This window comes from Pristis pectinata, chromosome 6 (assembly GCF_009764475.1).
Source record: "Pristis pectinata isolate sPriPec2 chromosome 6, sPriPec2.1.pri, whole genome shotgun sequence".
NCBI lineage: Eukaryota > Metazoa > Chordata > Chondrichthyes > Rhinopristiformes > Pristidae > Pristis > Pristis pectinata.
In genome coordinates, this window is record NC_067410.1 from 71,041,952 (window position 1) to 71,060,457 (window position 18,506).

The window sequence follows — 18,506 nt, forward strand, 5'->3', positions numbered from 1 at the left end:
TCCCCGGCTATTCAAATGCAAACGAGCGGGTATAAATAGAGAGATTGCCAACGGCAGGGTACAGTGAATAAAAAGGAGATTGTACGCGTACCAGCTGCTAGCGAAACGTGCTTTTGGTGGGAGGATTTTTTTTGAGTTTTAAAGAAATATTTGGGAAGGTTGTTGGAATCCTAAACAATATGGCTCCAGCCTGCAAACCAGGATCTGTCAGGGATGAAGGAGACTTTTATGCAGTGAAAGAAGATCGGAAGGTAAGATTGCACATTTAAAAGGGCAACTCTGAGTCGGGGGCTGTGCATGCAAAATGTCATTCTAACTCCGGGCGTTTCTTTATGTGATTGCAGACTCGCAAGCCACTGATTGAGAAGAAGAGACGAGCCCGCATTAACGAAAGCTTGCAAGAACTAAGACTGATCTTGGCGGATACGGAAGTGAGTTTTAAGTTGTACTGATGGGAAAAAAAGTCCTTCAGATTTCAGTTATGATTTTTTAAAAAATCTAAAATGTGCTAAATATTCTCAGCTGCAGTCGAAAATGGAGAATGCGGAGGTGCTGGAGATGACGGTGAAACGTGTCCAAAACATACTTTGCAACAGAAATGTTGGTGAGTAGTTTATAAGGCAGAAATAAAAGATTGTAAGTCATAGGATTTGGAAATCCACTGCAAATATCATTGCATCGCATAACCTTTGTAGAAAGTGAGCAGTAAATTTTAATGGCAATTGTTGCAATAGGAAGCTGTTTCTTTTAAGGAAAAATTCTCCCTTCTCTCCCTGTTGGCAGAAAAGGACAGGTTTAACGAGGAAGCGAATGAGAGGTTTGCAGCTGGCTACATCCAGTGCATGCACGAGGTCCACACTTTCGTTTCAAACTGTCCAGGGATCGACTCTGGAGTAGCCGCCGATTTACTGAATCATCTACTGGAGTCTATGCCACTGAGCGAAGATCACTTTCAGGATTTACTGGGTGAATTAATGGCTGAAACGAGCCCCAGTATGTGGCCTGGGCCTGACGATGTGTGCCTTGTATTGGCGTCCCCCACAGGTAGAGACCAACTCAGCTCCTCGGCACTGTCTCCTGTATCCACTGCCTCCAGCGATGATGTGTACTCCGATCTCGATGACGTGGATTCATCTACTGCAGGGCAGAGCCCCTTGTTGCAAGAGAAAGTAGATAACTGTAGGACAGAAAACACCTCCCCTGCAATGTACTCAAAGTCGGTCTGGAGGCCGTGGTAATCGAATGGACCAGGACCGAAGAGAAGTAACAAAGCTGCCTTGTTTGGGGGTGGACATTGGTTCTCCGTTTCGGAGCCAGTAGCATGTCATCACTGCCTTCAATGAACAATATTGACTCAACAGCAAATGCAGTAATATGATTTGAATGAGGAGATATGCTTAAAGAAACTGAACAAAATAGCACTGGGAGTAATACAATACAATTGGCCAATACCCTATTTTAAAGCTTAGCTGTGTTAGATACTATCATGAATTTCTAATTGCGTCTCTGGATATAGAGGTATTCGGGTTTCTCTTAGTAACAGAAAAGTGAAACAAAGCGCTTCTACAAAGCACAACATTTAACCTTTTTTTTACATTATTGAGGGGAAATAAAATCGTGCACACATGATTAAACATGTAAACACTCTAATTCTAGTGGTTTAAAAATGTTATAATCCCTTAAAGGGATTGTTTTGAAGTTAGTTTTTACTGGTAACAGGGTCCACAGTATCTACCTTCAGTGAAGGAAGACTGAATTAGAATTGTGCAGGAAAACAAGGTTAGATGTATATGTACTTATTGATCCTAGGAGAATGTCTTTTGGAAACTTGTGTACTGATTCCCCCATGCTTCTGTTCACAGTTACATTTGAAATGTTCTGCTAGCACATTAATGTGTTTTTTTTTAATTGTGTGTGTATATTTGTCAGTGATGTAAGTTTGACTATTGTTTTGTCATTTTTTTTGAATAAAAACTTTTACCACTTTTAAATGACTGTCTACTAAATTATACACTATGCCACCTTCCTGCACCATTAAATGTTATAGAGGTCCAGTACTATTTCAGTTTATGGCAATAGAGCACCTTTTTAACATTAAATGGTACTTCACAATTTGTATTACTAGAGCACCTTTTTAACATTAAAAAAGATTCCAAGGTGTTTCACAGCAACATTAGCAAACAATGTTTGACACTAGCCTCCGAAGGAAATATTAAGGCTAATGACTGAAAATCTTGGCCAGAGAAGTAAGTTTTAATAAACATCTTAAGGGATATGGTGAAGTTAGAGAGGGAATTCTAGGGTTGACTTTGCTAAATTAGTGGAAGCTATACCTTGTGTATTCTTCACGGCATGTATTGTACAAAATACATCATGAGAGAAGACTTGAATTTCTCATGGTTCTCAAGCCAGGTTGCCACACCAGAACCATTGTATGATACCATGATGGAATTAGTTCCCTATATGTTTTAACAAGATAATCCATTCATCTTTTACTGGATGTAACATGAGTAAAAGTAATACAGGGCCTAAATATATGGGTAACCAAACTACTAGGTCCTAAGATCTACTGTAACATTTCCCAAATAAGTCCTTCAAGAACTGTGATGCTTATTCAAAGGAAGCCAGAGTTAGAAATGGGAAAATGATCGAAGTATAATGTCATTCATACTAGTAAGTTGTAAAAACCTATTGTCAGAATTAGCTGTGATTCATGTGACATTATTTGGAAGAAAGAACACTGCAATTTATTAGTGTGTGGGTGTACACTGTTACAGCATGCAATAGAATTGTTACTTTTGCCTCCATTTTTAAAGGTTTGCTTATGCATTGTCACAAAATTTGTGTCAACTCTAAAATCAGGCCCTAATCTCACAAATGTATTCAGTAAAATCAACCAGTGTAAGACTTTTTCCCAGAGATTATTTGATATTAGTTTAAAAGAGTAAGAACTTAAAAGCAAAGCTGTATATCAAAGGTTTTGGGAAGTTTTGTTTTGACTAAACTTCAAACTTACTTCATTGGCTGTAAAGCACTTGGGAAGACCAAAGGCTATGATTGGCATTATATGAATGCAAGTCCATTTCCTGGATTAATCATGCAATTTGTATCAGTGTTTTGTATGTTTGAATGTTCAGTAAAAATAAAGAGTCATACCTGCTCTCTTTGTTGTCCATGAGTATAGCTCTGACAAAAGTTGTTCCTGGATATTTTTCCGAGTATCCTTGGTGTGATTTGCAGTTGGCAGTACAAGTAGAATCTGTTGTTTGCACATTACACTTAATGAGTAGTTGGTAACTGGAGTACCACCATGGCCTTAAGGAGGTAAATAGGTTTGGTAGGGTAGAATGCAAAGCTTCAGTGCAATACATATTTGTTCTGCACCAGAAAGTACTTTCGTTAAATTGTATGCATGTTTTTACATTTTGAAACTTGCATCTGATTTTATTGCAATTTGGCATATAAACATAATTCCAAGCATATATGAATAACAATGATTTCAAGGGTAGCAATTGGAGATTGGTAGAGAAAACCCTGCATTATAACTCTGGCCAGGAAGAAATGTTATTCTCATTGACACTCAAACACTGGTTAAATTTTGACAAAATATGATGTACATGGCAGTTAATTCTCTGTTAAATTTAAATGGATTAAGAATTTAAAAAAAACTTTTTTATTTACAATGGCAACATCTCTAATGTGAAGCCAAAAAAAGTTCTTAAGGTTGTTCATTTCAATTGCTGAAGTTTGAATCTAATGGCTTTATGACTGAATTACACCCATTGCATAAATGCGCAGCCAGAGTCACATACTGTACATAAGTACAACTGGTCTTGAAAAATGTGACATATATTTAGTCTTTGATTTTTAGAATTTATTTTAATAGAGGGCTGACAAAAACGATTAATACAGCTGGCCAGATATTTTTGGAGTTCTTGTCCTCTGGGATAGGGATGCACTTTACAGAATTTCTACTATGGAGGCCACAGAGCAGAATGAGCTTGGGTGTGATAAGATGATGTGTTTTCTTCCTCACATTCCAACTTCGTACACATTTTAGCAAATTAAATACATAAATTAATATACTAAAAGCTTATGCATATTTGGTCAGCATTTATAACAGGAGGGTGTAGCTGCAGTATAATAAGGGTACTATTACAGTTGTACAGATTTAGATTATAGATGTCAACATATGAATCTAAAAGAATCCAAAGTGAACAATATGTATGACTTCAAAATAGCAACTAAGTTATGTCTGCCTGTACTGATTCATTTATCCCTTAGCCATTAGTTTGTTGTGGAATACCACAGGAGATTGACAATGTAGTAGACAATTGTGATAAATAATCTAAAATGCTGAGGAATGAGATCTTTGGAGTTTCTATTCCTAATGACCAGCATTTGAAATTTTCATATTGACTCAACTAGCTGTTATGCATAAATTTCTAAAGGACCTCAATAAACACAGATTTTGTAAGAGAAATAGTGAGGGCTCAGTAACAAAGATAGCTAAATTAACACCATGACTTAGTCAATGCAGTTTAAAAAAAATTTGTGTTGCAAAATGCTGAAAAAGGATTGTGAAAAATACAAATTTTGCAAGAGAAATAGTGAGGGCTGAATAACTAAGATAGCTAAATTAACATGGTGATTTAGTTAATGGAGATTTAAAAATTCCGTGCTGCAAATCTTGACCCAGTTTTGTACGAACATCAACTTAGAAAATATCAACATATAATGTTCTTGTTCATATCCCTTTATCCCAGAAAAAAAAGCATCTGACTGGCTTGCATCAGAATCTCTATTTTTTCAGCTACTTTTGCCCAACCTTGAAATATATGACCTCCCTATAAATAGGGGTTTTAGTTCATTTTAAAGAGAAACTTACATTTTATAAACATGTAAAACTGTGATATTTAATAAGTAGAACTTATTTCAATCAAGCCTTTGAAAGGTTTTCAATAGATTTGGCCAATATTTAATACTCCAGACACCACAATAAATTATACTTACATACTTAATAAAATATCCCCATGGTCTCCACATTAGCATTCTGAATTAATATTTGATATTTAATTACTGAAGGAGGTATTATTGTAGGTGAATAAAAAGCTTGGTCAGAAAGATAGGTTTTGATAACTAAGAGTAGAAGAGGCTGAGAGACAAGGAGGCTTAAGGTAGAACTTGAGAGCTTATGATGTAGGCAACTGAAGCCATAGCCACCGATGACAGAATGATGAAAATAGGGAAGAACTGGTTGAGCTCAGAGGAGTGGAGAAAGTTATAGAGGAAGATGGGGATATGTTTAATTTTTTTTAAATCAAGGTATTATCAAACAGGAAGCCAGTGTAAGTTTGTAAGCACCAGGATAGTGGGTAACAGAACTTGATGACAGGAATCCCTTCCTGTGAGATCACCACAAGCCTGTTTTAATGATTGCTTTTTACAGCAGTCTGAAATAAATAGAATGGATTTTGACTGTTGACTGCTTTAAGAGTAATAGCCAGTTTCCAAACTTTTATATTTCATCAAATTCTGATGCATTCCTTCTGACGTGCTTCACATTGCCTCTTCTTCCTTTTGTCCTCAAAGGCACCGTTTTATTCAAGACTCTATTCCTTGAGATGACTTACCCAACATCGTCATTCCTATGATGATGTTGGGTAAGTAAATTTGAGATTGCTTTTATGGCACCAAAAGAACACGTTCAGTTTTTTCTTGCCGGTGATAGAGGTCTCAGCTTGGAGAGGAGAGGAGCAGTCAAAGTAGGCTTAGCTAGCTGGTGGAGTGCATCCTACACATTGATGCAGTGCAGCTTGGTGGCAGAGGAGGCTGTTGAGTTGAGTGGCAGGGCTGCGGATGAAGCAAGATTCTTTTATCATGGATGGTGGCTGAAGCTGTGTTGTGAATACTCCATAAGATTACTACTGTTTGGTGCAAGATGGAGATACAAAAGGATGGTGCACAACACATAGACTGCCTATCTTCACAGTGTTGATAAGGGCTGGTGGAGTTACATTTTCAAATTGTAATGACCACTTTATAAAATATTTCAAATCCAAATTGTTTTAAGATTTTGTCACAAATTCTTACTCCTTCATTGGTAACAACACTTTTACTTTACACTGTAATATTAATATTGATAATAACTGCAACTATTGTATGCTCAGAAAATATATATAATTGTAATACTAGAATGCCATTTTTAAAATTACCTTTGAATTATATTGTTTAAAATTCTTCCCTATTTGAGTCATAGAGTCATAGAGCAAGACCTTCAGCCCATTGTATCTGTGCCAGCCATCAAGCAGCCACCCATCTAAACCAGTGCCACTTAACCTACCAACCTACACATCTTTGACATGTGGGAAGAAACCAGAGCACCCAGGGGAAATCCATGCTGTCACAGGGAGAATATGCAAAGTCCACAAAGACTGCGCCCAAGGTCCAGATCAAAACTTGGGCTCCAGAGCCGTGAGGCAACACTGTTAACTGCAATGCCATTGTGGGAGTCAACAGTTTGAATTCATATTTAGATATTGCTTAATACTCATTATTTGTAATTTAACAATTAATCATTGTTCAAATTAAATGTTCCTTTATAAAAGTAAGCAAGAGAATAACTAAATGCATAAAGAAATACAAGATCACAAGGCAAATACAGAGATTGACACTCTCAAGAATGCACATACAGAATCAGAATCAGGTTTATTATCACTGACATATCTTGTGAAATTTCTTGTTTTGCGGCAGCAGTACAGTGCAAGACATTAAAAATTACTATAAGTTCCCAAAAAATAAATTGTTTTAAGACTTTGTCACAAGTTCTTCATTAAAGTGGAATAATGAGGTATAACTCATGGATTCATGGACTGTTCAGAAATCTGATGGCGGAGGGGAAGAAGCTGTTCTTAAAACACTGAATGTGGGTCTTCAGGCTCCTGTTCCTCCTCCCTGATGGTAGTAATGAGAAGAGGGTATGTCCCAGATGGTGAGGGTCTTTATTATTTATTCTAAGGTTTGATTTCTTTGCTCATTCTTTATGACAGTTGAGACAATCTGAGCAGAACATCATAGAAGCATTAAATAATTGTGTAATTTCTACAAAGTTCTGTAACAGTGCCAAGGAAAGTTTCTAATGGCCAAAATAAATGCTATGTCCTGAGAAATTACCTTGAAATCAGCCATTTAAAGTTGAATGCAAATACAGAGAAAGATGAGTATGATCTGTGAAAGGTCAGCTCTCTATTTAGATGAATTGTTGTTTTTACATCAAAGCTCCTACTCCAATTCATTGCATAAAAGAACCTCTTCACCCTGTCCTTTGTAAAGCTATCACCTTATCTTGTCCTTGAAACAACGTGCCAATATTGACACCGATTCAGAAACAACAACTGTTAAGAGACAGCAGAGAAAGGATAGATTATCCTGCCAGGATTCTGTTGAGTAGACAAGGGCCTTATATGTGGTATAGGTTCTCTATTTCATCAGCAGGAAATAATCCCTTACATATTTAAAGAAAAGGGCTTTCCTGTATCCAACTCAATTTTCCTGAGGAAAAAAAAGAGACACAAATCATTGTTCCCACTTCTGTTTTCTGGACATTTGGCTGAAACCTGGAGTAGGGGGAAGATTTTTATTCAATGAATTGGAGGAAGGCATTTTGAGCTGGGTTCACAAGAGGAGAAGTAGATGACATCCCCTCCCCCTCCCCATTTCTGTGGCCATTTATAAAAAGAGTGAAATTCTGTTATTTTTATTCCACCCATTCCCTTCAAAGTCATTTCAATCTGACTGCAGTAAACAGATGTCCCTTTTGTGTTAGTTGCACCATAAATTTCTAAGAATTGATGAAAAAAGGGCTCTTCGGCTTTCCAATGCAATACTTTGCCACTGTTATATATTAAAACAATCTCTCCCTGCTGTCTGACTTGCTGCAGTTTCAGCTTAGTATGATTTTACAAACTAACCATTTTTAATGATTGCTATAAAGGAACTCTTGGGCTAGATTGTTCTTGCTTATCCAGAAAAGTCAGACCTGTTACTGAAACTGTGGCAACTTGGAATTCCTGACAGTAAGATTCTGATAACCTTTAATGAAAGTACAGTAGCCAATTAGACCAAATATAGCAGCCAGTTATAACCATTAATTATTTCTTCTCCAGCAGTTAAGACACCACTTAACTCATCCAATTATTGAAAATATCAGCAGGCCAGCTGTGAAGATAATTTTAAGAAAAAGCAAGCTATACAAAATTCAGGAGAGTTGATTTACTGATGAGATTCTGCCTATGTTGGTATTGTTAGTTATAGACCAATAACCGATGCATTTAGTACTTGGGGACATTTCTTAAATTTGCCAATGGAACAAGGAAAATATGGTATCACCAGTAGCACATTCATTGCCACAATCTCAGAAGTATTGGAGTAGGTCTGACTTTACTGACTATGATACGCATAAGAACACAAAGGTTGCATGCAAAATATAACTGCAACGTCTGTACCTGGTACATACTAGTTGTTTGGCACACTGCATATTGCAACAATAGAAAGAAATGTCAGAATGTATCCAGTAAGAAAGAAGTGTAACAGCAGGATTATAGAACTTATATTAGAAGTTCCATGATGAGAAAATAAATATTTTGCAGAAAATTATTTCCTTTGGTTAAACTATTCTGTTACAGTTCTCTTAGCTGTTACTTTTAATGGTAACATTAACATGTAGCAGTGTGGAAGAATTGACTGATCAGCACTGGAAACCCAAACCAATTTCTGTCACCCTTACCTAAGTTTCACAAAATTGCATCCTTTCCACTGTCAAAGACCTTGGGGTCTTGTGTTACCTGTAAAACCACTTAGAAAAATGGGGTAGCTGATGGTTAAATATGTTCCTATCAAAATATTTATTGGCATAGAAAATAATCAACTAATGTAATTCGATTAAAGTACTTCACAACTGTTATATTACTTATTGTAACATATTTCTAGCTTTCCACACCTCTGTGACGTCATAAGCATTCACAGTCCTAATATACTATCTTCCCACCACTTTGATTCCCAATTCTTGCTTTTGGCATTTTCTCTTCTCCCTTAATCACAACATAAACAGATGAGACTTTAGTCACTCCCGCCCTAAGGCCTTCTATCTCTACTTTTTCCTCCTTTAAAAATCTTGACCTGAACACAGCCCTTCAGCCATTTGCTATCTTTCCCCAATTTCCCTTTATGCTTGATATCTATTGCTTTACTTTATTTTCCATTCCCCTCATTTTTGAATATTTTGTATGTTAAAGATACAAGATCAGTGCAAGTTGTTTAACACATGCATTCACTTCTACTGGGCTCCTGAGAATGACCCATGATGATTTATCTATAAAACATCCTTGGAAGTGAATACCGATATTATTGATAAAGTTTGAAAAAAGTAGGTTAGATCAGTTGTCTGCTATTATCTCTTTCAATTTGCTAGCCAGACAAATCTGACAATTGAGTGAAGAAAACCTCTAAAAATTAACAGTGAAAGTCATGAAATGCACAAGCAGAACAAAAATAGTATAACATTTCCACCCATCACTGAGATGAAATCAGGGGATTCATCCTGATTCACCATTTGTTCAGTGTCCATCTTAATTGGGTATTTAAATTTATCTACCTGCTGCAATGGCTGTATAAGCACTTACTGTCAGAGCCCTCAATTTTCTCGGGGTTTTGCTATTTGGAAGAGATGAAATCATTATTGTAGAATTATCAAGAAATGCTTTACATGTAGGAGTACCAAGAAATTGCAAATTGGCTTAAAGCTGGCTGTCACTGAGGGATGAAGTAGTGAATTGAGCTCATTGAATTAAAGCGAAGTACAACAAGACTTCAATAATCTGACATCTGATTGTTTGGAAATCCTGATCATTGGGTACCTGGTGCACTCACTGATGTGTAGTGTGAGCTGGGGGTCTGGGGTGTGTCTGGAGCCGGGGTTGGGGTTGTGGGCTGGGTGTGCAACCTGAACCTGGTTTGGGGTCTGGGAACACAAGGACTCAAGGTAGGTTTGTGGCCAGAGAGCCAGGATTTGGAATACTTGTATATTCCCTGCTCCCTTGAAACTCACTGGGCTCACTGGAAAATTTATTAACCTACTGTGTAACATGTAAACAAAAGTGAAATAAAAGTGTGTTTGGGGATTAATAGGAGTAACATCAATTAGTCTGGAACATCTTCTGGTCCAGAAATACCCCAAATTGCCAGATTATTGGAGCTTTACTGTACTGCAAATACTGAAACCTGAAATAACAACACTTACTGCTCAAGTTCTGAAACCAGACAGCACTTTTGAGAGAAAAACAGAGTTACTGTTTATGATCAATAATCTTCCATCAGAATCAACCTCATGGCTTTGCTGATCTGAATTTTGGAAAGGACAGTCTAGGCAGTTTATAATAATTAATTAAAAGGATACCAAAATGCTGATGTTTAATACTATGACTCCAACAATGGCTTGGTAAATTTATGCAATGAGGCACTGAGCTTTGGTGAACAAGCTCCAGGTACAATTCCAACTTTGTTCTGTGTTATGAGAGGTCGAACCTGGATACAGCAGAGGATCTGTAATTAATGTCAATACATACATTTAGAGGATCAACCAAGTTACTGATTACTTCTGAGCAACTGTGGCTGAAAAATACACATGGGAGTACATCGGGTGAGGAAACAATTACATTTAACCTGTGATGTGGTTATGGACACATACTTTTTCAAGAATATAGAGTATGTTGTGGACTTGTTTTCAGTAACATTTCAGCACACTTTGTTCAAGAAAGGCTCTAAGAATAAGCAGGCAAATTATAAGCCAGTGATCCTCACATCAGTTGTGGGTAAATTATTGGAAGGTATTCTAAGGGACAGGATATATAAGTATTTGGATAGACAGGGCCCAATAAGGGATAGTCAACATGGCTTTGTGCATGGTAGGTCATGTCTAACCAATCTTATAGAGTTCTTCGAGGAGGTTACCAAGAAGGTCGATGAGGGAAAGGCCGTGGATGTGGTCTACATGGACTTTAGCAAGATCTTTGTCAAAGTCCCATATGGGAGGCTGCTCTGGAAGGGTAAGTCACTTGACATTCAGGATGAAGTAGCCAATTGGATTCAACATTGGCTTAGTGGGAGAAGCCAGAGAGTGGTAGTAAATGGTTGGATCTCTGACTGGAGACCTGTGACTAGTGGTGTGCCGCAGGAATCGGGGCTGGGTCCGTTGTTGTATATCATCTATATTAATGATTTAGATGATAATCTGGAAACTGGATCAGCAAAGTTGTGGATGACACCAGGATTGGGGGTGTAGTGGACAGTGAGGAAGGCTATCAAAGCTTGTGGCGTGATCTTGACCAGCTAGGAAAATGGGCTGAAAAATGGCAGGTCAAATTTAATGCAGACAAGTGTGAGGTGTTGCACTTTGGGAGGACAAACCAGGGTAAGACTTACACAGTGAAATGGTAGGGCTCTGAAATGTGCAGTAGAACAAAGGGACCTGGGAATACAGGTCCATAGTTCCTTGAAAGTAGTGTCACAGGTAGATAGGGTTGTAAAGAGACCTTTTGGCACTTTGGCCTTCATAAATCAGGACACCGAGTATACTAGTTGGGATGTTATGTTGAAGTTGTACAAGACATTGGTGAGGCTGAATTTGGAGTATTGTGTGCATTCTGGTCACATAACTACAGGAAAGATATAAATAAACTTGAAAGAGTGCAGAGAAAATATACAAGGATGTTGCCAGGACTTGAGGACCTGAGTTAAAGGGAAAGGTTGAGTAGGTTAGGACTTTATTCCCTGGAGCACAGGAGAATGAGAGGAGATCTTATAGAGGTATACAAAATTATGAGGGGTATAGATTGGGTGAATGTATGCAGGCTTTTTCCCCTAAGGTTGGGTGAGTCTAGAACTGGAGGTCATAGATTTCAGGTGAAAGGTGAAATATATAAGGGGAATCTGAAGGGGAACTTCTTCACTCAGAGGGTGGTGCGAGTGTGGAACGAGCTGCCAGTGGAAGTGGTAGATATAGGTTCAATTGTAATATTTAAGAGAGGTTTGGATAGGTACATGGTGGGAGGGGTTGGGAGGGAAATGGTCTGGGTGCAAGTAGATGAGATGAGGCAGAAGATCATCAGCATGGATTAGATGGGCCGAAGGGCCTGTTTCTATGCTGTAGTACTCTACGACTCTACAATGATCAACAATATTTAAAATTTTTATACTTCTGCTACTTATTCAACTAATTTTAAGTGAATATTTTTAACATTTATATAAGCTTTTAGCTGGAAGATATATAACTGGAAAACTGATGTATGAGACAAGTACATTGAAATTCAGAGTAAAAGAGAGAATTCAACCCTCAGACTTATAAAACTAGAGCACCTGAGGAAACCCATGTGGTCATGGAGAAAATGCGCAACCTCTGTACAGACAGCAACCAAGGTCAGGATCAATCCCAGGTCTCTGGAGCTGCGAGGCAGCAGCACTAACTGCTGCACCACTGCTCCACTCACCTTAAGTCAATACCAACTGGATTAATAGTACATCTACTCCAGTAAAAATATTACTATCTTTGTACTACCTCTAACTGCCCTGTGATATGGGCGAAAGACTTCTGTAGACAACATTTGAGTTTCTTGTTCCAGTTTCCTCCCTCTTCTCCCCTTTGTCTCTAAAAATATTTTCCAAAATGGAAATACAGTTCCATGGTACACTTCCAAGTGTCCATTCTTCACGTGAAAAGGGAACATCTATCAGGATTTTTAATCCTGACTTCTTGGTGTTGAAGGAAGAGGAGGAATGATTTTAATCTCCTAGTTTTCTTACTGTGAATATACGCAGCAAAAAAAAAGGTGATTAATACTCAGAATTATGGTTAGAGACATGTTATTTAAATGTAAGATCACATATTAACAACAGAGATATAGATTTTGTTGACACAAGAGAGACTGCAGGTGCTGCAATCTGGAGCAACACACACAAAGTGCCGGAGGAACTCAATAGGTCAGGCAGCATCTATGGAGGGAAATAAACTGTCGACATTTCAGGATGAGACCCTTCATCAAGACTCAATATGATGAAGGGTCTCAGTTCAAAACATCGACTGTTCATTTCCCTCCATAGATGCTGCCTGACCCGTTGCGTTCCTCCAGTACTTATGTGTGTGTTGCTGCATATAGATTTTGTTGCTTTACACAGTTTTTGAAACTATAAGATTCTCAATATATCCAGTAATGAATTGTTCCAACTTGGATATTGTGAGGCTGGCTTTTGAACTCTCAGGGATACTGTCAGAATCTTTATCATGACTTGGGCCTCTGTCAATTATGTAAATGCTACAGTATGCTTGAAAATTTCTTGCCCTGTTCATATATTTAGAATACTTATTTCAAAAGACTCTCTCATTGTCTTCACAGACCAGTTTATACCTCCTCATTGACGTTTTGTTAATAACCAGGATTTAGCATTTTCTTGTCAACTCAAACGATTATTTCTTTACCGCCTGTGTCAAGATTCTCACTTTCTTTCAAAGGACTGGAAGAGGTGAAAATTTCACAAGATGAAAAGTGAGAATTCGTTAATTTATGAGGCCGTTGAAGGAAGCTCTGCTGCCTAAAATGGTCGTCCTATGTCTTTGAAGTAGAAAGCAATGGCAATTCTTTTCTGACTCATAGCTTCCTTTCTTAAGTTCCCCAGAACGCATTGACTGCTACAAAATTACTTAATTTTTAGGCAATAGCCACTTTTAGTTAAAATGAATTTGATGTATCTGAAAAGTAAAGCATTGCTTTTGCTGCAGTTCATCTTTCTGATTCCTATATAATTTGATTGACAATGATTAGTCAAATAAATGGAATAGAAGTGAAATCAGAGAGGAACAGAGATATTACTGGGCAAAAGAACACTGTCACTACATAAGTATTCATTTAGTAGGGCCTATCACTTGTTCTATTCAAAGATGTGCTTTTCCATGTTCTGTGCATTATGTGTACGTTATTCCATATTTTAAAATTTATTATAGATTTATATAACCAAATCGGGATATAAAAGTACTACTGAATAATTAAATGGAAACACAATTCTTTTAGTTCTCTGAGTGTTTGTGTAATTAACTTACAATTTGTGTGTTTAAATGCATAAGGTTCAATTCGAAAAATGTGACGGCAACAGGATGGGGCTCTTGCATTCTATCACTCAGATCCACTCTTTTAAAGCACACCAACAGTACAAATTACAGTAACAACTATATCAATTATAACTGTAAAATAGTTGTATGGATTCCATATTTTTCTAATTCTCAACATAAGAAAAATATATCAACAAATACCAATGGCTTTTATTCAGTTGAATTACAATATTTACTATTATTTAGACATAAGTATTGTACATTCATTGCAAAGAAATGGCACAATTCTTAAAGCTGTTTTCTTTCTGATATTTATCTTACTATTGATCATAGTACAATATTTCTGAATGACAAAGTGCCTATTTGATATCATTGCGCTATTGGGAAATGTCCACTTAGTCTTATGTGAGGTTAAGCAAATCTAAATAAAATGGTAACCATTAAAAAATAACTCCCTTCAAAGAATAAAGTGATTTCGAGAAGCACAAAGTAGTTCACAAAGAACTTTCTTTAGAATATCTTTAGTCAGTGACTTCCTGAACATTTGGAGGCTTTTGACTCTATTGACCCACGACGGTTCTGAAGACATAGTGACAAAGACACTGACATCAGTCTAACGAGGAAAACTTCATAGTTTGGCTAATTGCCACATAAATCAGGAAAGAAGGACTGAGAAAGAGCTACTTTTCACACTGAAATAAGACTAAAGGAGTCTGTTATAAACATTTATGGGAGCCCGCACACATAGTCAAGCCTATTATCCAGTCAAATACATGGCAGACAGCTCTATTGATACTCTTAATAATAGACCCTTTGCTAAAATGTAGGTCCAAACAGTTATTCATGTTTTCTTGAAGATCTAAAATAATTGTGTATTGATTATATAAAACAAGTAAAAACTGCTTTAAAAATGGGCAATTTGTATGGTATGCTATATGGTATATTTACATCAAGTTTGCTTACAACTTATTTGCTATTTACTGAATAGAATATCTAGTTTTAATATGTTTGAGTTTTTTACACTGATGTTATATGAACAAATGGCAAGTCCATGTGCAGAAATGCATGGAAGGTTTAAGCCTATGATCTTGCAGATCAAATTAAAAATTAATTCATACCTCAGCTGCAGATGAACATTGAGGTAAAAACATTTTTTTGGTGGGTTGGTGTGGTCAGTATCATTTAGGGAAATGAGATGGTATTGCAATTGAAACAAAATAATCCAGTAAGGACAAATAAAAATTGTGGAAAAGAAACCTTTCTGCATTCTCTTTTTACAGGATCAGTGTGTTCTATTGTCCCAAATGTTGGGCTGATTAATGTTGTCAGAACCTAGGATACTAAAGAGGGTATTGAGACTCAGGTCATGTCAAGTAATAAATTTTCAATTACAAAGCTACAAAATTGCTCATCAGTTTTGACATTACAGCAAAAAAGGAATACTTCTGATCTTCAAGCTATGTTAAAACACCTGAGAGCCATTCTGTGCCAAAGAGGAAAAATGATAAATCTCTTTGAGTGAACTTGTGACAGTATTTCAATCCAGAAAATAATGCTTTTTTAAAGAAAGCACTTACTATCTAGTTTGCTTGCAACCTAGTTACTGTTTACTAAATAGAATATCTAGTTTTATGATTTTCAGATTTTTTATCATGTCCTTAGTCCCAACACATGCTATATGCTTCCTCCAAGTGTTTAACTTTCATTTACAAGCCTAGTTTGCAACAAGGGGACATTCACATACATTCAGTCACAGAGTCTGGGCTAGAGGTGGTACTGGTTGAAACTCTTTAGTCCTGCATTCTGAGGTCTGGCAACTCCCATGGTCCAGTATGTTTTGAGTATGTAGTACAGATCTATCCTAATTAACTAATTCTAACTAAGATCTAAAATGAACTAAGATATGTACTAATCTTTAGCTAATTAACCTGCCAGTGCAACTTTTGTGATCTCAGCCAACAGTGTTTCTGATTTACGGATACTTAAGATTACAGACGGTTCTTGGAACCTTTACGTGACCAGTGGGACGTCAGTTTTCCTGCTCAGAGGAAGATGATCAGTGGGGGCAATTTCTGTGGTCTGGATTTTCTATGGTCTGGCACCAGTGAGGTCCCAAGGGTGCCGGACTAGAGAGTTTCAACCTGTACACCATCTGAGAGGGCAGTTAAAGTGGAATAATGCTAAAACACACTCAACAGCAAAATCCTAATGTACACATGACTCAAGGTGCTGCTGTGATAGAGTGCAAAAAAGGTTGTCCAATAGTTCGGTCTTGTCATTGTGGAACCAGTAAACCAGAGGAAGTTGACTGGACTGCAGAGTGTGGTGCAGTACATGAAAAGGAATACAGTAGGGATTGTGTTGGCAGGATGGACTGAGATTCTTCAGTCAGTCAGAGAGGATCAGGCTGAGGCCGGGGTCATGAACGGTGAGGATTTGGGATAGGATGGAGCCAGATGGAGAGGATGAGGGATCCTGAGAGCATCAACAAAGAGAGAGCAAACAGTAAGAGAACCACTTAAAACAGGAACTTCCTGGGGGATACTGTTTGATTTGGACTGCCTGGCATGGGACACAGTGAATGCCTTTTGTTCTATAGAGGGCTATGGGTTGTTCTGTAGAGGGCTATGGGTAAGCCTAGTAATTTCTAGGGTAGGGGCATGTTCGGCACAGCTTTGTGGGCCGAAGGGCCTGAATTGTGCTGTAGCTTTTCTATGTTTCTATGTTCTAATTGCTGCTTCAACCTTCTAATTAAGACATGTTTAGATGTGCAAGGCCTCTGTTGGTTGTGGGCTTCATACACCAGCAACAATTTTGCTCATAATGTGTATTTTCACTTCATGTGCCCAGCAGCCTCTATGCACATGTGCATCACACACATGGGTGGGCCTTCATCTAATTTAGGGAAGTATGATACTGGTTTGCTAAATACCAGGTCACCTTTAGCAGTTAGGATTTTGATAAAGTTCAGTCAAGTAGTGCATAACAGAGCTTTGATATATGATAGAGTTGACAAATCTTTACTATCAGAGTATTTTATTTAAATTATTCAGAATTTTCCCACCCAAATTTTTAACTGGCATTATCTTAAGGTCCCACACAGAAGCACAGACATAAGATAATCCAGTTGAGAACAACCTATTCCAAACAACTGTTGCTTAAAAGGAGGAAACCCTTTTATTCTTAATGTGGCAAAGAAATGATTAATCTAACAATGCCATTGATAAAACAGGAAAGGATTATCTGCCATACAGTGTTATACTGAGTCTTTAAATGGAAAGGATCCTTGATTATGACAGCACTAATGGTAAGGTATGTCAAATAGTTAGGCAAAACCTGATTTCTTGAGAAGGAAATAATGCTCTGGGAGATTACTGTTCCTCTTCACTGAAATGACTGAAGAACAACATAGTTTTACCACATGTGTTATTGACAAAACTAATAACAACACCATAAGAATAGTGGATGCTATGGGAAGATGGTTCCTACGCAAAACACTTAAAAGTCACTGCTATAACAGAATTTGCCCTGTTTATTCGTAATCCCTACTCCATCATCAGATAACATAAGGATGTAGTAAAGTTGCATGGAATGAAGCAGGGTTACTTCAATGGACGGAAAATCTCATTAAAGGTGTAAGTGGGAACCGTCATGGTGGGTGTGCAGGTCAATTATAGATGAGTAGAAGTTGTCACAAATGCATGTGGTTTGTGCATGGGGGGGGCGGTTGTGGAGGGGTGGGTGGCAGTACCTCTGCAACATTTTTGGACTGCATCAAAAATCCTTTCTCAAGAGTATATGGATTGCCATTGATTGCTTTGCCTTTGCCGTGAGGTATACTTTTTGGAAGAAGGCCATGATTAAGTATAACTTTTTCCAGGAAAAAATCACATCTTTGTAATGCAAGAAACATGTTAATGGAGGTAAAGAATGCCTACACCACTGGCCCAAAACTACTGTAACTAAAACATCAAAATATTGCAGATATTGGAAATCTGAAATAAAAACAGAGTATGTTGGAAATACTCAATAGGTCAGGGGAGAGAGATGCAGAATCATTCTTTCAGCTCATTGCATCATAGAGTCCAACAACACGGAAACAGGCTCTTTGGCCCACCATATCCATGCCAACCATCAAGTAACAATATACTAATCCCATTAGTAACACTTGCTCTGTAGCCTTCCATGCATTGATAATTCATGTGCTTGTCAAGATACTTAAAGTTTCACATTCCAACCATTCTCTGGGTGAAATGGTTCTTCCTCATACCCACTCTAAGCCTCTTTCCTTAAACCTATGCCATTTAGCTTTAGATAACTCTGCATGAGGAAGAGCTTCTTCCTACCTACC

The 18,506-nt window shown here is 37.5% G+C and overlaps 1 protein-coding gene across 1 annotated transcript; it reads left to right on the plus strand.

The window, feature by feature from the left end:
• Positions 1-3,160, plus strand: her13 (hairy-related 13). The gene is made up of 4 exons (XM_052018164.1): positions 1-251; positions 345-431; positions 523-604; positions 784-3,160. Exons 1-4 carry the CDS (start codon positions 180-182, stop codon positions 1,236-1,238), a joined length of 696 nt encoding a protein of 231 aa, XP_051874124.1. The 5' UTR covers positions 1-179; the 3' UTR covers positions 1,239-3,160.
• Positions 3,161-18,506: the final 15,346 nt, after the last annotated feature.

What these genes read in the sequence shown, in the direction of transcription:
- her13 (XM_052018164.1), top strand. Translation starts at nt 180, where the DNA reads ATGGCTCCAGCCTGCAAACCAGGATCTGTCAGGGATGAAGGAGACTTT. An exon ending in CAGTGAAAGAAGATCGGAAG is followed by an intron (nt 252 to 344) that starts GTAAGATTGCAC and finishes ATGTGATTGCAG; the next exon opens with ACTCGCAAGCCACTGATTGA. An exon ending in ACTTTGCAACAGAAATGTTG is followed by an intron (nt 605 to 783) that starts GTGAGTAGTTTA and finishes CCCTGTTGGCAG; the next exon opens with AAAAGGACAGGTTTAACGAG.